At 40.4% G+C, this 27,904-nt stretch overlaps 5 protein-coding genes across 6 annotated transcripts; 1 reads left to right on the forward strand and 4 right to left on the reverse strand.

Annotated features, from left to right (window-relative positions):
- Positions 1-136: 136 nt before the first annotated feature.
- LOC128891423 (Golgi pH regulator) lies at positions 137-2,425 on the reverse strand. The gene is made up of 7 exons (XM_054150885.1): positions 2,263-2,425; positions 1,759-1,922; positions 1,595-1,701; positions 926-1,518; positions 668-853; positions 436-501; positions 137-363 (listed from the first exon to the last, which is right to left on the reverse strand). The coding sequence occupies exons 1-7, from the start codon at positions 2,302-2,304 to the stop codon at positions 163-165; spliced, it is 1,359 nt and encodes a 452-aa protein (XP_054006860.1). The 5' UTR covers positions 2,305-2,425; the 3' UTR covers positions 137-162.
- A 1,182-nt stretch (positions 2,426-3,607) lies between these two features.
- LOC128890930 (uncharacterized) lies at positions 3,608-7,668 on the reverse strand. Its single transcript, XM_054149945.1, has 6 exons — positions 7,339-7,668; positions 6,603-7,221; positions 6,219-6,532; positions 5,904-6,143; positions 5,559-5,825; positions 3,608-5,484 (listed from the first exon to the last, which is right to left on the reverse strand). Exons 2-6 carry the CDS (start codon positions 7,072-7,074, stop codon positions 5,149-5,151), a joined length of 1,629 nt encoding a protein of 542 aa, XP_054005920.1. The 5' UTR covers positions 7,075-7,221; positions 7,339-7,668; the 3' UTR covers positions 3,608-5,148.
- A 537-nt stretch (positions 7,669-8,205) lies between these two features.
- On the forward strand, positions 8,206-9,146 carry LOC128891032 (pyroglutamyl-peptidase 1). Its single transcript, XM_054150179.1, has 2 exons — positions 8,206-8,561; positions 8,626-9,146. The coding sequence occupies exons 1-2, from the start codon at positions 8,343-8,345 to the stop codon at positions 9,013-9,015; spliced, it is 609 nt and encodes a 202-aa protein (XP_054006154.1). The 5' UTR covers positions 8,206-8,342; the 3' UTR covers positions 9,016-9,146.
- LOC128891031 (integrator complex subunit 14) lies at positions 9,034-11,530 on the reverse strand. Its single transcript, XM_054150176.1, has 6 exons — positions 10,885-11,530; positions 10,486-10,810; positions 10,194-10,405; positions 9,868-10,122; positions 9,459-9,788; positions 9,034-9,397 (listed from the first exon to the last, which is right to left on the reverse strand). The coding sequence occupies exons 1-6, from the start codon at positions 11,059-11,061 to the stop codon at positions 9,170-9,172; spliced, it is 1,527 nt and encodes a 508-aa protein (XP_054006151.1). The 5' UTR covers positions 11,062-11,530; the 3' UTR covers positions 9,034-9,169.
- Positions 11,531-12,182: 652 nt separating this feature from the next.
- LOC128891445 (43 kDa receptor-associated protein of the synapse homolog) lies at positions 12,183-26,811 on the reverse strand. 2 transcript variants are annotated; one of them, XM_054150929.1, is made up of 10 exons: positions 24,118-26,808; positions 20,309-20,525; positions 18,973-19,124; positions 15,553-15,699; positions 15,284-15,443; positions 14,821-15,021; positions 14,617-14,715; positions 13,958-14,149; positions 12,819-13,018; positions 12,183-12,736 (listed from the first exon to the last, which is right to left on the reverse strand). In XM_054150929.1, exons 1-10 carry the CDS (start codon positions 24,153-24,155, stop codon positions 12,529-12,531), a joined length of 1,614 nt encoding a protein of 537 aa, XP_054006904.1. In that variant the 5' UTR covers positions 24,156-26,808; the 3' UTR covers positions 12,183-12,528. The 2 variants fall into 2 exon arrangements, with proteins under 2 accessions (XP_054006904.1, XP_054006905.1); XM_054150930.1 differs by having other exon boundaries at positions 12,529-12,753; positions 24,118-26,811.
- Positions 26,812-27,904: the final 1,093 nt, after the last annotated feature.

A 27,904-nucleotide genomic window follows, 5' to 3' on the forward strand; every position in this document is an offset into this window, starting at 1 on the left:
TCTGTATATTTCGTAATTACTTTTTTGTTCCACCTGCTGTAAATGTGTTCCCAAGCTGAAAAATCATTTAATTGTAGAAATCTTTTGTAACTGAAAAAAAAAACGGTAAACATGAAAATACAAAAACTTTTCTCAATTTAGTTAAAAAAATGTTTTATTAAATTAATCACGTTCTGCTGGTGCTTGCTTATGAGCTAAATACAAAAACACTATCGATGACAATGCGGATACCAAAAAGATCACGTCGAACCATCTATGATAAAAATTAAATTGCAATTCCCCTAAAACTTGCGTTATTATAATACGATATTCCGCAGGCATATTCATTCGCATTAGAAGTACAGAGGATACGAAATACATACCCTAAAAAAATAAAATATGAAACTGTATACTTGAAATTGTTCATAACTTTGTTAACATTAAGAAGAATCTTACCATTATTTGAGCAAGTATAAGTACAATAATATTCGATGATTTGCTACTTGATATAGCATAAAAAAACTGAAATGAAATAGGTAACATTAGATGTTTAATAAGAATACTTTAAGACTGATGATTCAACGACGTATCGAACGTGTTTTGCAATATTTATGTAGTATGTACAAAATACACGTAATAAATATCAAACATCATTCTACACAGCTAAATAAATTTTTCTTAAACATACCTTTGTGAGGGTTAATAATAAACCGCGAATTGATGTTAAAACAATACAGCCAACAAGATAAAATGATATGTGTTGCGACCAAAACGTAACATCGATGTTAAATCCCATCCAATGAACAGCAATTTCGATTGCTCTGGTTACGGGATCCTTCTTGCCCACGCGATCGAATACTATATTAATTGTCGACTGGAACAAAAATTATTTAAGATTTATCAAATAAATTATATCTTTTCGATAGTTATTGGTATCAAAACTTACAATGAATATCTTCCAAGTACAATAGACAGAGAAAAAATACCCTAAAAAATTGAAATATTTTCCTTGCCAAGTGGCAGCCCATTCTAAACGTTCTCTTGCATTTTGAATATCATGTGCCTCCAAAAACAATTGTCGAGACATTTCTTCGAATGCCGTTACTTCTGTTTGTAACTGTTTTATACTTTCTTGATTACTTTTAACCACTCTTAAAGGTCCTAACATGCCCCACAGTCTAGATCGTGCTTCTGTCTGTCCCACAACTTCTCCCTTCTTGGCTAATGCTATTCTCTTTTTTTTGGCGACAATCATGTCCATTGTTTGCAGCAATCGTTTCTCTATGCTTTGTACATCGGCATATGTAACAGGCCGCATGAAATAAGCCATCGAGGTATACGGATAATTTACAGCACCAAATCCCGATAAGAGTGCCATAACAGTAACTCCGATTACGCCTATTCTACTAACACCCTGTTCAATGGAGAGTAGGCCTTTTTTTGGGCTTAAAATAGGAAATGGATCTCCCACTTTCCAAAACAAATACAGATAAAAGAGATATACAATGACTGTTAATGGCCTTATTAATTTCAATCTTACTGTAGAAGAAAAAGTGTTTATTTTAATAGCACATAGACAACGTTCCCAATATAATTGCTTTGCAACCATACATACCAAATCTAATGTTACTGATAATAAAGTATGCTATGTAAAATGGAATCACAACGATTACCATAAACAAGAGCATATAGAGGCCAGCATTCCAATGAAAATATCTGGAACTAAATCACACAGAGCATTATTAAATAATGTAAAACAAATAGGAGTTGTTTCCTTACCTGGAATCAAGAACTCCTACTATTTCAAAAATAATTAGCTCAAACATGGTACAAGATAATGAAAATGTTGTTGAGAAAATTAATTGTACTAATCTGTGATGAACTTCGTAATCTCGAAACAATTTTTTTACAAAGAATACCCATCCTCCTAAGAAGAAGATGACCTGGAATATGTAACATAAATGAATAGGAAAAACCTATGAGCCTTATCATCGAATCTAGCAATACACAGTGTAGTTACACAAGATTAGATAAATAAATTTGTCAGTTTGTGAAATAAGTCACACGATTTTAAACCACCAGATTTATTGTGGGCAGCATTGACATCGATACAATCAATATAAATTACATACACATAATACAATCTGCTCTCTTACTTAATATATAAACGAATGACAAGTATTACAAATTATTTTCTCCCTCAACGTAATCGTTTATAACCTAATCGTGTAACGTCTACGAGTACCGGTAAAATTTTCTATAATAGTGGACATAAATTTCCACCTGTGTAATTAGAATCACGAATGTATCCTCCAAGAAACCCATGTTTTAATAATATCGCAAACACTTCGCATTGCAAAGTGTCAGATTATTATCTCGCAACTTGACAGAACGCCGCAAGAAAAACAATCCACGCGGCACAGTAATGGGTGCCACAAAAAATACTACAAGTGCTACAGCACTGCTATTTGCGTTTTATGGACATGCGAATGTGGCGCCATCGGTGGGAAAACACTCAAGTTTGTAATGAAAATAGTAGTTTCCATCACTTCTCATAGATAGCACCACAGACATTTTCATAAAAACTAATAATAATTTATTATTAATATCTATAACCACTACAAAGATCAGACAAGAAAGATTATGCGTGATTATGCCAAATTTGATGTAATACAGTAATAACCATCGACACTTTAGTTAATAGCGTCATCTAGCAGAAGCAGTCGGAACTATTGTCCCTATAAACTTAGGCATTTTCCCATCGATGACGCCACCGATATTTTTTAATCGATTTTTCTTTTTTTGTCATAAATGCCTAATTAGTACGATTTCTTGCATACTAACACTTCAGTAATATGTCTAATTTATAATTTTTAGCAATAATTATTTAACTTAGCAATCATTTTTGATCCTTTGGTTAGTAACGCCATCTGATAAAAGCAGTCGGAATTATTTTCACTACAAACTTGGGCGTTTTACCACACATGGCGCCACTAGTAGTAATACCGACGTTATCAAGGCGCGATAGATTATCAGTACCTGGATAAATGATACTGATACTAACCTAAAACTTAACCTTGTTGCTTTGACAAACGTCACGCACATACTTACGAACATGACTAATCCGCTACGAACGTTATTTTCGTTTCTGAATTATTGGTATTTTAGATACATGCTCGTTACGGAGCTATACATGGTTGAAAAATGGGAACAGAATTTTATCCGTATCCTTTTTAACATGTACCAAATGTTTCTAAAACTAAACATAAACTTTTGCTAGAGAGATCTGTTACCAATGATTAACTATTCGAAGAAGATAATATATTAATTCCTATATTAAATATAGATATATTTATGTTGACACTTTTCTTTTTTGTCTTTTTATTCAATTATAAAGTATTATTGCCAATGGTGCAATATACGCTGCATACTTGAATGAAATTCTTTTGTAAGCAAAGCTGTTTTTATTTATAATACCACATGTAATGTAATTTGTTATGATAGATATTAAAATGCTAAATAAGTTCATTAAAAAAATATCCGAGTTTTATTTGTATTAAATTTTCAAAACTGCAGAATATCTCTTATGTGAACATTACCAGGGATAAAATAATTTATGTGTACACAATTTTTTGAGTTTCTTTATATTTAATAATGATAAACACGAACACAGACAGTTTTTCAATAATGATATTTCGCATGTAAGTAGGCACAACAGGAGCGATATGAATAAAATTTCATGAAAATTAAAGTACAACTATCGTGTTCAGAAACAAATTTACCATGATATCAAACGTAAGGCATTCATAATTTCTAACAAACACAATAAACGTATAAATCCAGTTGTATTTTGTATGAATATTGATAAAATCAAATTACAAATAAATGAGAAACATAATAATAAAAGTTTAAACACTAAAACACATGAAACTTATAGTATGTTGTGTATCTCAAGTGGCCATTGTAATGTATTTACATGTTGCTTTCTCCAAATCAATGAATATATGTATCTGTGATGTGAATGTAGATGTTGATAGGGTTAAAATGATAGCTACTGTTTAAATTAAGCTACTGTTCTGTTTTATGCAGAATATTTATGGTTTACTTGCTAATATTGCAATTATTCTGTTGATAGAAGAATCGAAAAGAATTTCCGATCTTCGATGCTATAATACTGTGCATATGATAATAGTGGATCCAAATCGTTCTTTTCTCCAATCCTTAAATCAGATATTCCGTTAAAAAATTATCGATACTTATCACAGGAATGTAAATACAATCGCAAGCCCATAATAGTAGAAGAATCGTATTTAGAAATATAGAATGAAAAAACATAAAGGACGGACAATATTAAGAAAAACATCATTCCTCAAATTTTTTTTTCAACGATCACGAAAAAATCAACACACTTTTTGTAAGTATCGACACTCCTGGCAGTGATATTGGTCCCAATACTGTACATATGCCATGTATGACTGTAATAAAGTGGTAGATGCGAATGAAAAATTAATAAAGTAACGTATAATAATTCTATTGAATATGAATACAGAGACTCATATTAAATATAAATACAGTAGTTCCCAGTTTCCAAAGCCAATTCCTAGACCGAATTCAAGTTTCGGAATCGTACCCACCACTGTTTATATTTGTTCAGCTCGATCGGCCAAGATGTTCCGAACCATAGCGATAAAATACGTAAAAGGGACCGAATTTCATCTTCTAGTGGAAACAAACAATTGTTTTTATTTGTCGATATATTTTTACGAAAATATTAATAGAAGATCGACGTGGGTCTTCCCGTGAAAATAATTCCAAACACGACTCTTCGCAGACAAGTCTTAAATATACGTAATTGAAATCTATATAGAAATGATTAGAATAACGTACGATTAATAATAGTCCGAATGAGTCAACGTTTGGACTCATTCTCATCGGGAATTTACGTCAGTTCATTAATAATATCCTCGCAAAGATATAACAAAAAATTTTATTTCACAATAGTGATTCATACATCGATATGCATCACTTTGAGGTTGTGATGATCAAGCGCATATAATGCGAGAATCATTTGCTATTGTTCTACCTCGCTCATTCTCTTTGCATCCCATTCACTCTCCTTTCGAGCGAGCCGTTAGGCTTCGACCTAGATGCAAGATAAAATTTTCTACCTTACACCGCCTTCAAAATAATCGGGGGTCCCGATTTTGTTACTTGACAGCGGGAACTACTGTATGATATGGATCTTCCATCTGACTGCAAATCGTTCTCAGTATCCAATCGCCTGACTCGTACCCTTTGCTTGTAATGGTATTCCTTGAGATAACTTTTAAGCGTCTTTGGCAATTGCAGCTTATTTATACCGTCGTATGTCGTTCGCGTGGTTATAACCGCACGGCACAAGTGTTGTAATGGAAAAGCAAAATTTCGGTGTAATGGTATCGTAAGCATAGGTTCGAAGAACATACAACAAGATGGATCCTTATAATGCTCGATTAAACCACACACCTGCAAAAGCGTTTATCATTGTCGTTAGTTCAACGGTTCATTTTTTGTTTTTACGAAGATAATGTACGACGTACCGTTTCCGAGGCATACACGCCTGGATCATGCGAATCGAAACTAAATTTATGATTCCACTGTTCAATTCGCGCATGCAGAGAACGTCCGTATTTTCGAAAACTAACAGAAAATAAGAACTCCTCTTGAGCTGAGTCTCGCAACAAGAACGTGCCTTCTTGCTTGTCTTCTAGCAAACGTTCGGCTTCGTATCTATCCATTTTACCCCAATAAAAAGAACAAGCAGTAATTGATCTGAGATCTGGTACAAGACAATGGACGTAATCAACCTGCGAATACAAAAAAAAATATGCAACCTTAGAATACTATCTGCTTCGTTATTTTTACATATAAATAGATCAGCTTACTTGTGTATGTGCCAGCCTTTCGAGATTCGGAATTAAAGTAAAATCAATTTGGGATAATGCTGTGAGCGCAGCAGCGTGTATGCCAGCATGTGCTTGAAATAACGCGGCTAAACTGTCTACGGTTATGCCATTTGGATGTACTTGTATCCCTGAAGAATTAGTAGGCTTATAACCAGGAGGAGGTTCGATACCTTCCTCCATTTCTCGTGCGCGCTGTAATCGAGCTCTTTCGTCGCAATCCTGTAATAAAATTTATCAAAACAATCACGTTTCGCATACGCGTATTTTCATAGAAAAAAGAACAGTATCACGTACTTCCATTGGAAACTCCTCTGGATTGAACCTTGAAAGATCGATTACAGGGCTGGGTGGAAGAGGTCCAAGCACTGGACTTTGCGGAGCGGATCGACTATTAAATATCACACCAGCTCCTATAGGATGCTCTTCAGTTCTTCTATAACCGGTACACACGCAATCTGAACTATTATTCCCGTGACCAGGAATAATATCAGTGCTTTTAGAACTTTTGCTCTTGGCACAATTAAATTTCAATACCCAATTGCTTCGTTTCTTTTTCGAAGATAAAACGTGGGTACATACAGGACTTTGATCCTTGTTACGCTGTTTACCTAAATTATTAGAGATATATATTGAAACACTGAAGATTACAAGAACATGTACAAAAAGGACATATCATACCTTTCCGTTTCCCGAATGATAAAGTTTTAGAAGATCTCCGTAAAGGAGGATTCATAGGACTATCTTCTGAACTACTACTAGTATTACTACCCTCAGAACTGCTGCAACATGGCTCCTGTTGTTTGTATCGTATCTCGCTAGTTATATTTCCATTGTTACAAAGTTGCTTGGAATCCTCAGTTTCAACTGGTTGACTGTACAAAGTTTCAAATTTAGAATTATGATTATCTAGATCTAAATTTAAATGATCGTTGTCTAAATGTCCATCCAGCTTGCATTCGCCGTGCAAGATCAGATTAGAGTTTAACACAGGTACATTTCCATTATTTTTATTATCGTTTAAATTCTCTATACCGTCTTGATTCGTCATTTCTAAGTGCGACAACTGAATAACATTAGCACACGCTTCGGAAGACTGTCGTTCACTATCCATTCTAAAAAATTCTCTGAGACTAGCGAAATGCTGTCCCATTATTAAATGGATTGACAGGCATTTTATCGCCTCAAAAGTATATCGTTTGTATTTCTCTTTTATAGGAATATTATAAATACTTTCATCTTATACAATATCATTATATTATATCACATAAGTTGCCAATCGGTATAAATTTTCGATTATCTAAAACAAAGTTTGCAATAATTCGTAAGTTTCGACAAAAAATAACGTACCTGTTATTATTTACGACAGAATCCAGTCTGTTTTCCTCCACTATGCAAATGCGAATGAGATACTTACCAATAGTGTAAAAGGTTCTATTATACCAGTAATGTCCACACAAAGGCTGTTTACGAACTTTTTAAGCGAGCATAATGAGTATTTCCTGATGGCAGCTACTTCTTAAAACATGTCCAGACAAGTTTTGACAGGATTTTCTTAGACGATCGAGTCACGTGTACCGACAGATATTTTTAGCCACCACTAAAGTATTTATCTCACGTTACGATCGAAATCATATTTTAACATATGACGCACTGTATTTCCGACTACCGTAATCAAAGACGTGAAATTGTCAAAACACGACCTAATGCATAGTCAGCCATTTTCCCTAACTGGTTCTTTCTCGTGTATCATTGGTAAAGCACAAACTAGACAGTGGTTCATACGTTGGAGAAAGAAGTTGAGTTTAGATTTCAGTAGATGTAAATCAGTCTGAAGTTTGCCGATATGTTTGTCTCGTTTCCTCTCTTGATTATTTTCAAAAGAAGGAAACGGGACAAACATATCGGCAAACTTCAGATTTATTCGAAGCCTAGGGTTTCGCCCATCTCGGAATTTTCCAAATTTCGCAAGAATACAATATTATGAGAAAGATTGTTTTTTCTCCACTATATAATTTTCCAGAATTTGAAATTCATTTTGAAAAACACTAATCTATATAGACATGTTTGCATTACATCCAACAATTTCAAACTATTTCAAACGCCCTGTAACGCCCTCTACGTAGCACTGTTTGTTCACATGCATAGATATTTTCAATAGCAATTTAAATAAAAAAAGAAATCCAAGAATAAGTTTATCGTATAAATAATCTTATAATTTTTTCTCAACAAATGAAAATTTATTTCAGGTACTATATGTTTAAAATCTAATCATCGAGCAACACAATTTTTTCGTAACATGATCGTCATTGCGTTATCATTGTTATCAGAGTATCTTATATTTACATAACGATAAACGCGGAATGTTTAAACATAAAGAACAAAGATAGGAGCGTTTCAATGTAACAATACGTACTAACAATGGATTCGGATTTTAAATATACAGCTTTAGTAACTGGTTTCGGTCCATTTGACAATCACATCGTTAATGCCAGCTGGGAAGCTGTGAAAGAGTTAAATAAATTAGCCGCTAATTCGAAAGAATTGAAGGATGTCAAGCTAATTGTCCAAGAGATTCCAGTTTCGTATGAGGATGTCGATAATTATATACCTACACTCTGGGAGGAATACAAACCCACGGTAAATCTTTATTTTTAATAAAATTTTATCATGTTTTTTGAAATATAAGGAATTCTTTTTGTAGGTAGTTCTACATGTAGGTGTATCACACAAAGCAGACTGCTTAACGATAGAGTGTTGCGCGAATAGCAATGGTTACGTACGAAAGGACATTTATGATAAATGTCCAGATGAAAGTACAATTTCATACCAGATTCTAAAAACTGGTATCAATGTCGATACAATCTGTGATAAAGTCAATAAACATTCAAACAAAACAAAGTGCAATGCCTGCATTTCATATGATGCAGGCAGATATCTATGCGAATATATATTTTACAAATCTTTACAAATAAATTCTACCAAAACATTATTTGTTCACGTTCCTGATTTTCATAAATACTCAAGTCTTCAAACTGCAAAAGGCTTGCACCACATTTTATGTTATATGATTCAATGCTCGAGGGATACATAATTAAGAAGAATTGCAGGATAATTTTGACAGTTTTTCAAATGTATTTTTAATAAAAATTGGCCACATTGTAAAACATTAAAATTGCTATTAATGTAAAAATTATTACTATTCTGGTAAATATAATAATGTATCACAAATGTCGCTATTGCCTTATCTATGATCCTCCATGTTGAAATCTAGTACGCGCGGGAGGTATATTGTACCTAAGTTCGAGAAATTCTGGTTTTCTTATCATAGAAGCTACATGACCCATTTGGATTGTACAATCAGGATTCAAATTTGGAGGTAGTAATGTACATTCTCTTTCTAAGATGCACGCCAATCCTTCTAAAAGTTCCACGAATCCCATCGATGCGGCAGCTCTGCGCAGTCGGTTTACTTCCTACATGAAAATTCAAACATCAGAGAAACAGAGTCCACGATTCGATTTATTATCATTTTACCTTATAGAAGTTTTGTGTTTTCTCCGGTAATTTTCTTGCATGCCTTAAAATTTTCTGAATATCAGATTGCAGGCCAACTTGACGAATCCAAGAAGGTGCATTCTGGGTGTAACTCCTCTTTTCATTTGGTCTGACTGGAAAGCTAACAGCTGCACCTTTAGCTGCATCGACTGGACCGAGATTACTGAAATTACCTAACCAAGGCACAACGTCTAAACCTGGTTCTAACACTGTCAGCATTAAGTTCGATTTTTTTTTGGTATCCGCCCACGAGTATATAAAACCATACCACTCGTTATTTAACAAACAGAGCGCCACCATATTTTCCACCTGTAGCAAGCGTACAAGAATCATCGACGTATCCTAATTAATTAAAAAATAAAATAAAATTTTGTTGAACATTGACTACCTTCAATGCTCCGTGTAATAACACGCAAAAAGACGGTATTTTCCCTTCGTCCCCGTTCTCGTCTGTGTCTGAGTCTTCTTCTAGAGATATACCTTGCATACTTGGACTCTTCTCTGTAGCTAATGGTAAAACTAAATGCCTAGATATAGCGCTGGGACTGCCGACGTCTGCTACTGATATAAATCCACAAATTTCTATGGTTTTTGATATCATTAAACCAGAAACTAACTCAAAGTCTGTCTTTTTAGTATAAGGCTAAAATAGTAATCATGTATCAGATCCAGAGTAGCAAATGTTTATTTTTTTTTATATACTTTCTTGCTCACCATAGGTGCTGGGGATAAAAGAATACAGGAACCTAAATTCCCGCATTTCAAATACCCTTGGAAAGAAACGTAATTACTTTCTGCTAATTTTTGGAAACAAGCTGTGACTGTATGCTTAGAAAGTGGTGCTTCAGGTACAAGTACCACACTATCACCACCAGCTAATTCAACTAATCGCTGATACAATGGTAAACCCATATGTAAACCAGCATCTAAATAAAGTGTCAAAATGTAATGCGAGATAACGAATTTTTTATAAAAATTGTTAAAAACTCTTATTTGTTAGGTATACCTTGTTGTGGTGCAATGCAAACGACGCTTAGTTTTCCTGGATAAGGAAATGGTAATGGAAATGGATTTACATCCCTTGTCACATTTAAAGAGTTCAATGAGTCACCTAATGACATTGGACCTACTCCAGGATTACCATCTGTAATTAGTACCACTTGACAAGCTGTGGTATTACCCCATTCCGCCATAATAACATTGTTAACGCCGTGAAGAGCAGTTTCTATACAAGTCTTATCACATTCTTCTATATTTTGCAATTTTGAACGTATGCTGTCATAATCACGAGTGAATGGACAAACAACTTCATACAACGAGGAGAAAACAACCTGAATCGATGAAAAAATTGAGCAGTTAATTACAAATAATACAGCAATAGTTTTTATAAAACATATATACTTACTAAAGACACAAATTCTAACTTTGAATTCACTTGCAAATAATGCAATAATGCATTTATACCGTGTACTGCTAAATGATGCCTCGTCAACTGTTCGTTTTGATTATTCTCAGTCGATCCACATCCTAATACCGGACGTCTCATCGACAAAGATACGTCTAATGCTATAACGGTTGGCATTTTCGTACATGAAAGGCCAAAACGTTAAATTCTGATCTACATGGACACGTCTTATAAAACTACTTTGTTTAATTATTGACTAAAAAGTAGATAAGTCCGAAGTTTGTAGGTTAAACACGCTGTTTACATTTAGTACAAGCTGCACATTGTGTACATACAAAAAAGTCTATTAATTGTTGCCGTTTCAGGCGAATATCATATGCTAAATGCATACCCGTTCTTATTTACAAGTTTCTAATTAGTGCGTGAAATTATTGAAATTCTAGTTGCCGTAATTTTAGCTTTGTAATAGGTTAGCGATCCATTCAATAAATAGTTAAATACATATCATTACATTTTAATGTATTTGTGTACATACAATTTAATTAAAATGTATTCATTTTCAAAATGCAATGATATATTTAATAAATAATAGTTGAACTATTGATAAATTTATTTTCGAAAGTAATGGGCAGCGTGGTAGTTCCCACTGTTCTCGTCAGATGGCGAGTGGCGTTTAGTATCACTAGCGCCATCGGTGGGAAAACGTCCAAGTTTGTGCCGACAATAGTTTATACTGTTTTTGCTAGATGACGCCACTAACTAAAGAATTCATAATTATTGCAGAATTATTCATAAGAATGAGAAATTATACATAATAACACTATCTTGAAGTGTATAAAGCAAAGAATTGAGTTGAAATTATGCATTTATGGAAAATAAAGAATAATCACTTACAGGTATAGGTGGCGCCACCTAGCAGGATCAGTGGGAACTATTGTCACTACAAACTTGGGAATTTAACCACCGATGACGTCACCAGTGTACTACGTCGTTCGCCATCTGGCGGCACAATAGTACAAACTTGAGCCGAAGGTTCCAAAATTAGTTCGTTTTTCTTTTACCGCGAGATGGCGATACTGACTTTTGGTCCATGAATCATGAATCACAGCGCAGGTATCTACAGGGTATCCCAAAAATGTTGTAACATCTTGAAAAAGGTGATTCGGGAGGTGATTTGAAACAACTTTTTCCTTAGCGAAAATGTTATCCGAGGCTTCGTTGAGGAGATATTAACGGAAAACACTGACCAATCAGAGCGCGCCTATACTAACAAAGGGTTAAATGATTAAGGTAGACAAACACTGTGGATGTGCATTTTTATTGCCATTAAGTCTTTTCGAATCGTGCTAGTTTTCTTTAAACTTTGTTGCCCTAATTCATTCGTAAGATTACCGATAAACCGTGTTTAAGGTTTAAGAATGTTATCTAATGGTTTTTAGTTGGCAAAATTGCGCGTGGTTTGATCGCGTAGAGCCCGCGAGTTAGGCGTACTTATCGCGTTCCGCGATTACATTCCATGTAATCTTGACGTTGGGAATTGCCCGCGATCCTGTTCCGGATCGTGCGGCAAGGATTCGATTGTTATCGCGCGATCGAACGAAATCGGACGTCTCGCACGCGGTTATCGTGTCTTAGGTGATACAGTTAGACGCTGCTGGTTGCGTGACAGTCGTCCAGTGTAGCTAGACTGCTGGCTCTCAGCGATGCCAGACTCAAGGAACTGTGATTCAAAGTATTCATGCCGTGAGGGTCCTCGCAATGCAGGTACAATCGTGAACTAACCGACTTGTGGCAGTCGGGGCACAGACGTTTCTTCTTCTTGTCGCGTCTTTTCAAGATGTCGTACGCGCACCTGAAAATCACGCACGGCTTGGTCAAAGATCAAGAAAACAACGTTACTTTTATTACATGAATCCGCGACGCTCGCGTTTCACCTGGCGTGTAGAATGTGAGAGCAGGGCAGGGCCTCCAGGGAGTCCGCTTCGAGACCGAACGGCTCGTTGCAACCGCCGCATCGCAACTCCAGATCCTCCTCCATCGCAGCGGCTAGCCTCTCGTGATGAGCCTTTTGTTCCTCGTCCCCAAGGGAGCCGTAGATACGCGACAGCCTCGACCTTACGGTTCGTACCAGGAACTGGTATTTTCAGAGACGGCGAAGATATAAAAGGTTACGAACCAACGGAAAGTTTTATGGTTGAAAACCATTCTGCTTTCGTTTTTCACTTTTAAATGGAATCAAACGGAGGTGAGTGAGTATGGATACATTTTGATTACATCATGAAGACTATATAAGGAGATCCAACTCCCTAAGAAAGTTACTAGAAAACTGTTAGCAAAATCCCGAACTTGAAGTTATGAATATTTCGTACACTCGCGGTGCAAGTGCGCACAGCTACTATATATATATATATATATACAGGGTGTCCCAAAAGTCGGGGAGGAGCCGGAAATGGGGGATAGCTGAAACGATTCTGAACAACAATTTCCTTTGCAAAAATGTCGGATGGGGCTTCGTTAAGGAGATATTAAGAGAATACCCCGACCAATCAGAGCGCGCGTAGCCTTCGCTACCACGGCCGCTCGAACGGTCTACGCGCGCTCTGATTGGTCGGGGTATTCTCTTAATATCTCCTTAACGAAGCCCCATCCGACATTTTTGCAAAGGAAATTGTTGTACAGAATCGTCTCAGCTATCCCCCATTTCCGGCTCCTCCCCGACTTTTGGGACACCCTGTATATCGTAGTCTGTGCTTACTTGCGCCGCGATTAGTAGAAATATTTATAGCTTCAAGCTCGGGATTTTGATAATACTTCTACACTACACAGTTAGGACTCCTTATACAGTCATCATGGATTACATTATAGTCGCTCGGCTAGGAGACAGGCTTTGTGTTTGATTACACTAGTCGCTGAGCTACGGGATTGTGTTAGCGTTTGATTACATTGGTCGCTGAGCTATGCGATTATTTTCGCTTTAATAATAAATTAGTTCTGCCTTTCTAGTAAGTCGGTTTTCAACCACTGTCGTTCAATCGATGATTGAGGACCTGTTAACTTTTTAGCGGGAGATTACCTTAGCACCGACCGATCCAGCGACTTCCAGCAGTCTCGTGTTGAACTCGAGAGGTCGACAGTTGCAGATTTTGTGTTGCAGTCGAAGGGCTTCGAGACACCTCGCGGCGCCGTCCATCGCCTCCATTTGGCACAGCCGATCCCCGGTTGCTGCTGCTGATCCCATCGCGCTCTCGTACTGTCGAAACGCTTTCTACGAGACGCTTTCTTATTTTACTTTCTTACTCATGAACTTACGTTTCATATTTCAAGCTCGTCAAATTATTGGCCGTAGCACAGAAAAGATTAACTCCTAGTTTCCATTATCGTCTAGGACGTCGACTACGAGTCCTCTCTTAATTTCTTTACTTGCCATATTTGTGGCGAGTACTTACAAATTTAAAAAAGATTGTATATATATATATATATATATATATATATATAAACATATATATGTATATATGTATTATATATATAAACATATCAATTTTAAATTTGTAAGTACTCGCATATATATATATATATATATATATATATATATATATATATATATATGCGAGTAAATATAATTATATATAATTATATATATAATGATGTATATATATACACCAATTATGCCACACGCGAGTAAATATAATTACAATAAATTAATGTATTACAGTTTGGTATCACTTTACTTACGTTTATATCGGACTTTTTCCTATAAATATCCCCCATTATTCGTATACTCCTGGCGTAGCTGGCCTGGTCGCCGGAAACGAGCGACAATCGCGTTGCTTCCTGCGGCCAATTGGCAATCAAACAGAAAATGAACGTACACGAAATGCCGCGTGCAGCGTGTGACAAATACGTTCGGGCAGTACCGTCGACAACTGAAAAACGTACCGAGCAATAATCGTGAGCGTCCCCTAGTTCTCCTTTCTTTCGTAGGGCAGCGGCCATTTGTAGAAGGGCCGCCCTGTGATGGCGCGAATTGAGATCACCTAGTTGCAGACTTCTCGACAAATCGTACGCCCTTGCGGCGTACCTCGCGCTCTTATCGGCGTCGTGTAATCTGCAGAAAAGTTCCGAGAGGCCCACGTATACCTTCGAATAAAAAAAAAAATAAAATAGAAGCGATCGAACGTGGCCAGACTAACGTAACTTGAAAAAGAAAGTCGACCCTTTCGATTCTAAGCTTTCGACTCACTGAGAACAGTTGCGATGTTTTTTTATGGTTAATCGAACCACTAACGAACATCTGTACGTCTTCTGTGATACTTTAATTCCTTTAATTCGCGGAAGCCATTTTGGAAAAGGGCTTTATTAGAACAATCTCTAAAGTTTAGAGTCTAAACCCTGGGCTTACCTGCAATTCCAACGAAGGATCTTGTATGGAATGAGCAATCCTGTGGGCTCTCTGAAAGGCTTCCAGAGCTTTGCAGAAGCCTGCCAGCTCCAAGTGTACTCTGCCCACGGTTAGGTGGACCAATCCGGCGGTAGCGCATTGGTCGCATTCGTTGTACAAGCTGCGAAGTCGCAGAATCAAGAACGTTAATTCCCGTTGGCTAGAGGAGCTTTAGAAAAGATGAAAGATCCAAAGGCTCGAGTACAAAGAGAGGGTAAAGCCTGGCGTACCTGTGTCTCGCATAGTCCAAGGCCCTGTCGAGCGCTCCCAATCTTTCGTGAGCTCTGGCCAAGTTCAAGTACGCTTCTGCTCGCATATTGGGCGAATCCAGCTCTTCCGAGATGCACAACTGTTTGTGCCCGAAATCGATGCTGTCCCTGAAAACACAGACTCTCTTCGTGATGTCTCCAACACGTGTACCAAGAGGAATAGTAGTTTACAACTCGGAACGACTCAATCTTACTCGAAGACATTTTTAAATATATTTTCGGTACAATTCTGGAAATGTTTCATTCAACAACCGTTGTACCACATATATTTTCCCCAAAGAAACTTTCTTTGTTCCCAGCAGGATGCTTTTCAAACAGCTATCGATCCTAAGCCGTCAACATCACACCGTCAAAAAATAAGAATTCCCACAAGTACTTCTCTATTAGTTTCAGAGACTCGACAGCTTCCGTGTGCGTGGTTCCACCGATCCAATCCGTCGAGCACAAGGAACGAACGCTCCCCAGGCGTCCAGCGCACATGGCGAGCAGTTCGCTGGCGAATTTCGTGGCACGGATCGCGAATCACGAAAGGGTTTGACAAAACGTCGAGCCTGGACGTTCGTGCGCGAGTTTCGGGACACGAGGTTTCACGAATAGGCGGGCAGCACGCGACGATTACGACTTCTGCTTTCTCGCTATGCGAAACGAAGCGGAAACGCTTTGTTAGCGTGTCAAGGATTTTCGAGCTTCTCCTTCCGACTTTCGCGTCTCGCGAAGTAAATACTATCTCTTGGCTACGATCTCTCTATTAAGCTCTTTTCTCTTCCTTGGCCCGTACTTTATGCTAGGAGGCTCGTAGTGCACTCCATGGCGGCCAAGTGGGTTGAGCAGTCCGGTCGACCACCGGCGCTCTTTCGGGGGAACGAACCCGACTTTGCCACGGAAACGGCCAACATTTTATTAGGACGATGGACGACCAATGAACTTTATGTGAATTCTCATTCGAAGTTACTGTAAATTCTGGAGAACTTTCTGTTTAGCGTGGTTGAGGTCAGGGAAAAGAAAACACGAAAAAAAAAAAACAGCGACGATTTCCTAGCAAGACAGAGAAAAAAAGTTAGAAGCCGTAAGTTTGAGGCACGGCTATGAAAACCTTTGGAACCTGGCGTTCTTAGTTTTGAGTGGCAAGATTGTAAATAAAGTTGAACGAACAGAGGATAAAAATATGCTTGTAGAAACTTTTATCTTGGTAATTCGTTCGCCTGTCTCTGCTTTGCGACTCGTTTTCTTGGAGCCTCGTTTACGGGCTGCTGCTTCCTCAACGGATCTCCACTCTTCGTCCTCGTTTCTATCTTTTACTAATTAAGGCAACTGGGGTAATTAGGATTTCGAATTCGAGCGGCGACGCGTGCAGCGCGTCACCGAAAATCACATGCTTTTATAAATCGCGAACAGTTTTATCTTTTCGGTCCTCTTAGTACTTACTCTTGCAAATATAAACATCGTGATTTACATCTGTACACAGCGAGCATTGCGATCGCTTTCATTTCTATTTCTTTTGTTACGATACTCCATTTAAAGCTGGTTCCATTTTAGTACCGGGAATACACTCTACTCCTCGGATTTTCATTTGTTACGTACCGTCCAATAACTTTAATTATACGAAACTGTTAATGTTGAATTTCTTAAAATTACCAAACCAGACACTCTTTGTCTAGGAGTTCCTTTGTTTTTCTTTCCTCTTAGGGGTTTTTATAAGTCTGCAAGCCACCGCTCGAGAGTATACCCGTCCTCTGTTGTAGTTGAAGGGCTCGTCTCACTTGTAATAGGGATAATAATAAAGTCGCAACCGGCGTACGACGCCACCATACGTGTCGAGGAACCCGCAAAGGGGAAGCGTTCCCATATTCGCGTTAATTATACGATGCAAATGCATCGCGAAGGTGGAGACCGCGATTCCCTCGTTTGCGGCTCTATTTTCCCGGTTACCGCATAATTCGATGGAACCGTGGCGTCGATACGTTTTAGACGAATTCTCGATTCCGTTTACACGACCGCCTATCGATATCACGATATTCCCAGACAGAAATGATTGCATTTGAAAGTATAAGGGATGCTCTCGTTCGATACAAGATAGATAAAAGTCGGATAGAAGTGCGATAAGGTTTTTCGCGGGATCAAGAATACGATTAAAGTGGAAGAAAAGAGAAATAGTGTACAAAGAATAAACGAATAAAAAGATTTTTAGGCTTTGGACTTTAGACTTTGTATTCGGGGTATTTGGTAACAGGTGGTCCGAAACTTTAAGGCTCTAGACGTCGAAATAAGATGGAAAGCAAGAATGTCGAAATCGCGTTTGAGACTTCGTAACCGAGTTATTAATTACTAAAGATACGCGTGAAAGGCGTCTGACGAGAGGGATTTATACTACTTCCAGCGCTCGGTGGCGAGACTGTCGCGCGCCATCAGTAGTATAAGTGGTTCGCTGCAGACGCGTATATCTTCGGTAATTACATAAAGAATAAACGAATGAAAAGATTTTTAGGCTTTGGACTTTAGACTTTGTATTCGGGGTATTTGGTAACAGGTGGTCCGAAACTTTAAGGCTCTAGACGTCGAAATAAGATGGAAAGCAAGAATGGCGAAATCGCGTTTGAGACTTCGTAACCGAGTTATTAATTACCGAAGGTGTACGTGTAAGACGTCTAGAGCTAACCACTTGTACCAGTGATGGCGCGCGACAGTCTCGCCCACCGAGGACTGGAAGTAGTATAAGACCCTCTCGTCAGACGCCTTTCACGCGTATCTTTAGTAATTAATAAGTCGGTTACGAAGCCTCAAATGCGATTTCGCCATTCTTGACTTTCGTCTTATTTTGGCATGTAAAATCGCCTCTTCTTGTATCGGCCACCTGTTGCCGCACATTTTGTATATGTCAAGGGACGTTCCACGTTAGAATGCGATCAAGGAAACTCGATCGGAATATTAGAAGTAGTAACGTTGAGTCGACTGCGGGCGTTTATGAAAATTCATGTTCTCACAGATTTAGATAAAGAACTTATAATTACCTGTAAGTTCGTATGTCTTATTTAACACGTTCATCGCCATGTCACCCATAAATGGGTGACAGTGCCTTTTACTGAAGAACTAAAAAAAATTAATTTCGGAAGTTAAATGGCAAAGAAAATGAATTTGTATGAAATACTTGAATTTCGGTGAAGTTACAAAAATAAATACCAAGATAAATGTTTTTATTATGTAGTCCCCGATAGTTAGTAAATGAAATTTTAATCGCGGTAGAAATTTTAGCGTGACAGTGAACGTGTTGAATAGCGTAATATGTATTTTATGATTCATATTTCATATAATTTTGCATTTTCAAGCGCCACGAAGGTATAAACGTCCGCAGTGATCATGGAGAATTAGCGTTTAAATGGTTACCTGTATTTGCCCCAATCCATATAAGCCTGGTACAGGTAGCCGAGCAGAGCGAACTTGTCCTCTCGTTGCCTGATGTTCTTCAACGCGCCCCGCCATTTGCGAACAGCTGCCTGTTGTTTGTGGGCGCGGTACAGTTTCAGGCCCTGTTCCACCTGATAAAAATGGGATTCCGTCGAAAATGGCTGGTCCCTCGCGTCGCGTCCTGCCGTCGAACCTTTTATTGTTCGACGATCAAACGCGGCGCGCGTGGCTAAACGCGAGTAAGGTCGTATCGATTCGACCTTGAACATTCTCCGCCGATGATTTAAGATCCGACGATCTCGTGCAACGTAAATAGCGCTCGACCTCGACCGATAGCGGCGGCAAGCGAGCAAGGCAAAGGAAGGTAAAGGCGTACATACACGAGTTGATTCGCGATCAACCGGAAACGCCGCTCGCGCCTTCCCTCTCGCCCTTCTTCCTCCTTTATTCCTGTCTGCTGTCCGACAATTTACGCGCGAAAAACCCACGCATAGTCTAACGTTATTTATTCACCGAACAAATAAATACATCAACGTTACGGATAAATTGTAGCAGTAACAAGTGCAGCTCTTCGACGAACGTTTTTATTCGCAATCAGCGAAAAATTGTCGAATCTCGTTCCGTTCGCGTGGCTCGCTAAAGGTCGATATACGCGAACACAGGTGGTACAACTCGGTACAGGGTGATTCATTGTGCAAATTTGAGCCGCGAGCGTGAAATAACATTTTTCGATGCTAACATTTGTTTCTGGAGGAAATCCGGTTTGGAAATTCATTGCGTACACGCGATCGAGTACTGGATCAACATGTCTGCCCATTACTCGTCATTTCTACTTGCGTTGTTTGCGCACACGATGCTGTATGGCGTTACACGCCAGAATCTCGACGAACCAATCAAATTCAATCGTTAAACAAGCATTTTGCTTGTTTGGGCCATTTGTTTCTGTAGAATTGTTTGCATAAAATACTTTGTACAATATAAAAAAGCGTTTCAATTTCATCGATAGTAACAAAAACACAAGGAAAAAATGAGCTGAAATCAATTTCAGCGAAAATGTTGGCTCGTTTGTAAAAAGGATCGCTCCACGCTCGATTGCGCCACCCCTTGTGTAAAGTGTGAAGGGGTTCTGAAATTGTACCGCGTGCAGGTAGCATGTTCACGGCCATCGCGTGCACACCGGCTCGACAATGACCGAGAAAAAGCGTACGTCGAGGTCGCGAAACGAACGAGAAGAAAGAACATCGAGATAAAGGAGGTTAGAAGGTCGCGAGATATCGCGAATCGAGGGTAGGTGGCGTGGATCGACGCGACTCACCCTTCGTCGGGCCAAATGCTGGTCGAATCGTCGTCTGCAGCCTGTCAGACATTCCCATAAACCAGCGCCCGATCGACCGTTCTGGTAATGCCCGTTCCCGTTGGAACCCTGGTGCCGATACTCCTCTTCGGCGAACTCGCACACGTCGAGGGGGTGACGTGATCCGTCTGGACTACCCAGCAGAGCGGTCGCCGACAGCTGATGGCTGGCTGGACCGCTACAGATATCGAAATTGCCCCATTAATCATTCGAAATCGTCTGGAACAGCTAACGAGTTGCATATTTTGCGAACGTTTCGCTTCGATTTGAAAGAAACGCGACGTGGAGCTTGGCGAACTCTTCCTAAGGTATTTTAATTGGGAAACCAGCCCTTATATTTAGTCCACCCGGTCTATTTGTATTAGGTTGTCCCAAAAGTTTCTTTCGTTTTATTAATAAGTAATACATACACAATACTTTATGTCTAATGTTACATTAACGAATTGTGTACGATTCATTTTGCTCCGTTACTGTTACAACATCAACATCTAAGAAATTAGATTGTCTATTTATATAAACACTACCGTACAAAATGATTGAGTGCAAATTACGAAAGAAACTTTTGGGACAAACTGATACTTTGGTAAATTTTAGTAGAACAGAAATTAAACGAACCTCTTTAATTTGAAAAGACTTGAAGACTTAATTAAGAATTATTAAGAATTCATATTTTTTTTTCTCTTAACGGAAAATTTTTCTCTGTTTTTTTTTTTTTTTTTTTTTTTTTTTACAATCCTCATTGTCGCATAATTCCGCAACCATTTGTCCACTCTGAATATTTAATGCGTGCATAATGAGTACTATAGACCTTGTTCCAGTCATTAAATGTGTAAGTAGCAAGCCAAGTCGCGATTTCTATGACGAGAGCACCGCTTGACCCCGTTTTTGGGACGAATTTTCATACGGGAACGTTCAAACTTCGGCGTTGTTGTTTTACGTGCAGAACCGACGCGACGTATTCTAGTAACTCTTTGGGTCCTCGAATCGCCGTAAAATTGAAATAGCGCGTCGATAACGGGCAATACAAAGGCGAAGATAACAAATTCGAGACCGTAGACGACGTAGGACCTGCTTAATGGCGAACGTTGGGACACGTTCCAAGAAAGGCTTGATGTCGTTGTTATCATTTTCAATTTTATTCCCGATATTTTCCGAAAGTATTGCTAGATTTTAAGAAAATGCAGCAGGGAGATCGATTTATTGAAATCGTCGACTATCGTGTCGTTGAGTATCGGAGGTAGATCTGAAAAATTCAAATCGAAAGCCTTCGAATGCATTCAGGCCAGTGAATTAAAGTCAATGAAAGTTACATCGATTCAATCCCAGCTATTCAAGTCAATTCAAGTAAGTTCATTCAAACTGACGACTCTAAAGTTCCCCAAGCACGCTTTAAGCCCAAGTCAGGTGCAGACTGACTCGGGGGGGGGGAGGGGGGGGGCTGACTTGCTCGAGAACTTGCAAGTTAGACGATTGGGAGCATCGCCACTTGTCAAGCCTAACGCGCAAAGACAGCTTGGCGTCGTCCCAGCGTTCCACGCGATCAGAGTTCTTATCTTTCGTTCGGCTCGGCGTACCGCATTGCGACCGTGCGTTTCTTTTACCCCGCCCCACTTACCGTGCATCGCAAATGCGAAAACATTCGCAACGAACGCGAGAATCGAACGCACCGCGTCCGAACGGCGTCCGTCGATCGTGCACGAGTCCATCTGATAAACGAACGGGCTGAATTTTTGTTAGCAGCACCGCAGTTGCCATCCTATCGGACGGTACTGCTTTTCGTTGGTTTTATACGCGAGTTATTGAATGAAAAATCTTCGACAAACACGGTCGATGCGCTATAAAAAATTGTACACGGCACACACAAAGAGAAGTGACTGGTATTTAACTCAAAATGTTTTTCCGCCTTTGTATAGGACACTCGCGTAGCCTTTTGCCTGGAGGCTAATAAAAAAACTTTTTGAATTCACTTCCAAACGTTTTAATAAATAAAACGGCAAAGCTCGAGTAGAGTCTCTATTTATAAGGGTATTTTTATCGCCCGACTCGATCGTTGAATATCATTAAAGGATTTGAATTTCTCGAGGCACGTTTCGAAATTAAATAATTGCGGAGCACAATAATGTTCAACGAAGGAATATACCAGTAAAAGTAATTTCGCGAATAGACCGAACTCCTGCGCTTTATTGTTTTATTTATGGACACGTTCGGAAATCAGTACGTTGAAAAAAAAAATATATATATATATATATATATATATATAAATCCCGCTGCAAAAAATTCCTGGGAAAACACGATCGCTACTCCCAACGCAGTATCGACACGGATGGAATACATTTGGAACAAAACGGGAAGATTTATACCAACTCGATCATCGTTTCATTTTCTTTTTTTTTTTTCTTTTTTTGCAACAGCCAGTCCGGTTATTTATCAGACTGCGCAAACCTGGGTCTGGAAAATTACGGCTGGCCACATATTATCGCGCGTCACGCATTAAGAGCGATTTCGAATTGAATTTCACGTTAAAATCACGAAATTGCTGCTCCGATATTCACGGTATAGAGTAAATGCGATACAGCGTAACCATTTGTTTGCGCAGTGTTATGCATGCATTTACGTTGATTATGTTCAATATTCGAAATCACCCATTTGTGTATAAAGACATTGTTGAAACCGTGTAAAATTGTATGCATTATACATTGAAGCGACGTTGACTTTCAATGAAGAGCAATTGTGTCCCATAACAGAAATACTCTTTATTGCGAAGTAATTTGTGTATATGCAATTGGGATGTATTATACGTGTTTCATTGAATATGAAAGAATCTAGGATATAGTATTTTAGTTAAATACGAATGATCCTAATAATTTGCTAGTATCCTGTATTTACGAAATTGTTGTTTCAGATTTCCTCCAACTGAGTATTAAAGCGATGTACTGTTCCGAGGATATGTTTGCAAACCCCTGGCGCAGAGCATCGCGTCCCGATCGCGTGGAATCGCGTGAATTCAGTCGCGCAATTTCGGCTCGCGTCTCCAAACAGCGCCCGCTAGTCACGGTGGGCGAGGCACCTGTGACCTCTTTTCCTGACCTATATACGCCCCGAAGAAGATTTGCGAGTACCGTGGTCACCGGTCCTCGCGACCGACGCTCCCGTTCCACTTCCTCCCATTTTCGAAACGACGCTGGTTTCGAGACCCTTCGCTCGCCAAACACGCCACGAATCCGAGAAATCGGCACGTACATGCACAGGCCGCGCGTGGACAAAATTCCCATCTGGATAAAAATCCGAATAATTAATTGAACTCGATTTACTTTCCATTTTGAAGTAATGGAAGTTGATAGAATCACGCGTCTCCGATGGATCGTCGTGCTTTCATTCGTTAGCTGTTTTGTACGAAAGTATTTTATGACATTAATTGGTACCGATAGAGAATTAATTTTCTCCAAAAATCATCATTTAGAACGAACGGTTTTCGAATAGACAACGAATAAAGCCAACGTATAGAAATTTAATCGTCGTTCGCTACAGCCATTTTAAGGAATTCAATCGATGTTTAGTATACCATGTATAAAGCGTTAAACAAAGCCGACTTTTTATCGAGCAATCGAGTCCAGTTTGCATTTACCCGTTATAAAATATTTCGTTCCGCGACCCGAGTCCTAATTATAATGCAACGAGTACCGGACCGTTTATCATTTATTCGTCGCTCGAAGGTTCCATCTAGATAAGAATTCTGCCCATCTCAGCTTTCTCTCTCCGAGTATACTTGCCCGAGGTAGTCTCTCGAAGAGATAGATTCCCATGACATGGCTGCGTCTGCCTTTCCTCGTTACTTATTCCTCGGAATGCTTTCTTCGAGATTCCCGCGAGCATATCGATCCTCGGTTCTCGTCTCGATCTCCTTCGTCGCCAGCGACATTATCTTCTTCAGCTCGAGAGAGGTGCATAATCCTTTTCGTTTCCCCTCGAACACCGACTGGTGTATCGGTTTAGCGTGGATCCTCGCGTCGACTCGTTCGGGCTCGCCAGGATTCCGTATTCCAACAGGAACGCGGCTACTCCGAGGATCGGAACGCGTTCGAGGCTCGGTGGAACCGGGGAGAATCTCGTCCCAAGGACGTTTCAAAGGATCGACGAGGACAGTAACGAGTGGGTCGTTGTATCGACTCGTCGCGAAATCGCGGGACGAATCGAACGTTGCGGCGAAGCGTAATCTTGTGAGGTAGCTCCCTTAAAAATCGAGTCTGGACAGAGTTTTTTTTTGGAGTCGACGGAGTATATAATTGTATTCAGGCGGTACGGAGAAAAATAGTTTTCGCGGATCCTTTGTACTTGCGGCTAATTGAGCATCGAGAGAACACGTTAACGTACTTTCCGACGGTTATCGAGGCGGTACCGAGGAGACGAGGAAGAAAGGATTTGGTCGAGGAAAGAGGAAACGCTTCGGGGTGTGCTCGGTGTGCGGGGCGTTTGTGAAAAAGGTGACGATTATCGATCGATAAATAATTAACGGTGCGGCAGTTTATTTTCGGGGTTCGAGTGTACGCGCCTAACCGCGAACGCTGGAAAGTCGGGGCCCTCTCGAACCTTTGGCGATACTCCACTTAATCGGTAAACCTCAGCGGCCGGCGCCTTTCCTCCCCCTTTTTAAATTTGATTATCTTTTAACGCGTAACATCGTATAATCTGTGATTAAATATCCAACGAGTCGCATAGAATATCCAGTTACATCTATGGCAACGACTGTTCAACGTCGAACACAACGGGTAATTATGTCAACTGCTCGTAAAAACGAGAAACGGTCGACGCGACGCGCCGTTAACACGCTCGTCTCATCGCAGGAGGACGCAACGTTTCCTCGATCACGATCGACGACGCGTGTGCGTCTCGACGAGGGGTCCACGATCGAACGACACGTTCCTGACGGCGGAGGTGGATCCACCTCGTCTATTATACGCCTATCGCAGGTTTATCCAGCTAAACCTTCTCTTAGCTTCGCACCAGGGATCTGTTTACTTTCCAACATCCGTTCTCTTACAGAATCCCAACTACAGCGAATTCAAATTAAAAAAATATCACCTGTTTCCGAGGAAACTCGTTCTCCATTACGCGATTGTACGCGACAATCTCAGCTATCGGTGGTATTCGCGTCGTTACATCGTCCAGCAGAGATGGGCAAAATTTGATTCGAACGAAATCAACGTATTTACACGTACTTGTTCGATTCGTTCATTGCGTAGTATTTTATCATTCAAATTCCAACGACTGACGAACGAACACGATCAACGTGTACCGTCTGGATCGCGATGTTTATCATGTACAGCGCAATTTTTATTCGTTTCTCGTAAACGTCTACGATTCGAATCCTAATCTTCGTTCAACGAGTGACGAATGAATACGATAAACGCGTAATGCATTATTCGCGACGTCTATCGGATAGCGTGCAATTTTTATCCGTTCCTTGTCTACGAACGAAATCCTAATTTTCATTCAACGCGCGACGAATGAAAATTAGCCTCTCGCGTTTTATTCAAAACGTTCAACTAGATAACGATGCTGCCCATCTCGTGGCGGGGCGACTCGACGCGCCAAAAATTTCGTAAAACAGCGAACTGTTCTCGTTGCCTCGGAAAAGCGACGTTTATAGTCCAGAGATGGGCAATACCTCCTTCGAATAATCTACCTCTACCTCTTAAATTTTTAACACCTTTTCAAATACTGCATTCTACGTTACGGATTGGAATGTTCACTCAACGATAAAGTCCTCTATTCGTTGATCGAGAGTCGAGCGTGATCAGGAATGTTGCCCATCTCTGTAGGAGGCATCGAACGCGCCGAGTCGATCGCGCTCGTTCGATCTCGTTTTGTTGGATAAAACGCGCGACACGACGCGGGACGAGTCCAGGATCGTGGGATGTCTAACGCGGGAGGATCGACGATTTCCGACTCTGCCGTTTCGCGGACGACTTGGATCTCGAGTCAGGCGCCCATCTCCCGTCCAAGGCTCGGGGTGGTTTAGGATTCAAACGCGTGAGACGTCGTTTCGCGGTCGCGGGGCAGCAGCAGGCGACGATCTGATTCGGTTCGAGGCGTTTCCACATGCCGCAGCTCGACGCTCTGTATCGTTTGCCAAGACTACCCCCGTTCGGTCGTGTGCGAATTTCCCTTCCTCCTTGTTTTTCTCGTCTTCTCTGCACTGTTTGCCGCCCCTGTGTCCCTCCGAGCGTTCGTCACGGAGCACCATGCGTTTGACCGACACGCGCTACGCGGCTGATACTACCGTGACCGATTTCCTCGATGGATTCGGGGTCACGAATCCGCGAATGGACTTCGGGAAGCCGTCGAGATAGGGTTAACAGCGCGGGCACGGGCTGCTCGCGAAAGTCAACCGGCAATGGTTGGGGTAGAACTGTCGCGCCCGAGCCGCAGCAGCCCGCAACACACGACCCGAGCGACTCTCTCCTCTCCTCTACTCTCCGCCACTGGACTCCTCTCTCCTTGCCTCGCCGCGCCTCGCCGCGCCTCGCCTCGCCTCGCCTCGCCCATGTTCTCGCTTTTCTCCACTCTCCCTGCTGCCTGCTGCCCCGCCACGTTTCACCCTCACCTCCTCCCTCATCCTCCCACACCACCCTTTCCACCGATCATTGCTATTCTCCCGGCCCCTTCGCCATCCTCCCCCGTTTTCCCTTCGTACATACACGGGAACAGAGATCGCGGCTTTCTCGCGCTCTCTCTGTCACGCGCCGGCGCCCCGAATCTCTTCCGTATTCGGCGACAGTCCATCCTTCCGTGCAGTGGCGTATTATCCTATGGGCAAACAAGACGTCCCAGGCCCCCGTTATCGAAGGGGACCGATTCCTCTTAAAGAGATAGCCTCGGGGGTGGAATACTACTCTCTGCATAGAAAGTCCTTCGAGGAAGTTCGAAAGCTTAGTAACAACGATAGCTCATACGCAGATGTAACCGAATCAAGTTCCGTTAGTCTCTGATAAGCCAGTCTCGAGATATGTAGGTGATAAAATGTAGGCGAACGTTTCTACCGTTCGCGCGTGAGAAGAATGTAATCGAGAATTCGCCAGTCCTTTTAAATTGCAGAGGCCCATCTAATCGCGTTGTACAGCTCTAGGGTTAACGAGATAAAACGATCCTCCGAGACGCAATTTAAAAGAGTGGCGAAATCTACGATCGTCGTCGATTGCATTCTTCTCAGGCGCGAACGGTACGTAGGGGAAACGAGGTCACTCGTAACAAAAACGTTTCTTCCATCGTTCGTTGACTAAATTTCAAACGGATTTAAAACGCTGTCGTATTTACATAGCGATTCGATGCTTAATGATTTATTCAAAATATTGCGACGGGACGTAGAATATTTCCTCGTAATAAATCGACGGTGAAACGAGCTGTTATTATTTTCCTCGGCTGCGTCAACGTTAACGTTGTATTTTCCAACGGTCGAGGCAACGAAAACAATTCATACGTATCTGGGCCAATTGGAACAATACACCCCTCCTTCCCCTCCGGGTCAAATGTGACAGTATTACGATTGACTCGAAGGAT

Source organism: Hylaeus anthracinus, unplaced genomic scaffold (assembly GCF_026225885.1).
Source record: "Hylaeus anthracinus isolate JK02 unplaced genomic scaffold, UHH_iyHylAnth1.0_haploid 12001, whole genome shotgun sequence".
In the NCBI taxonomy this organism is placed as follows: Eukaryota; Metazoa; Arthropoda; class Insecta; order Hymenoptera; family Colletidae; genus Hylaeus; species Hylaeus anthracinus.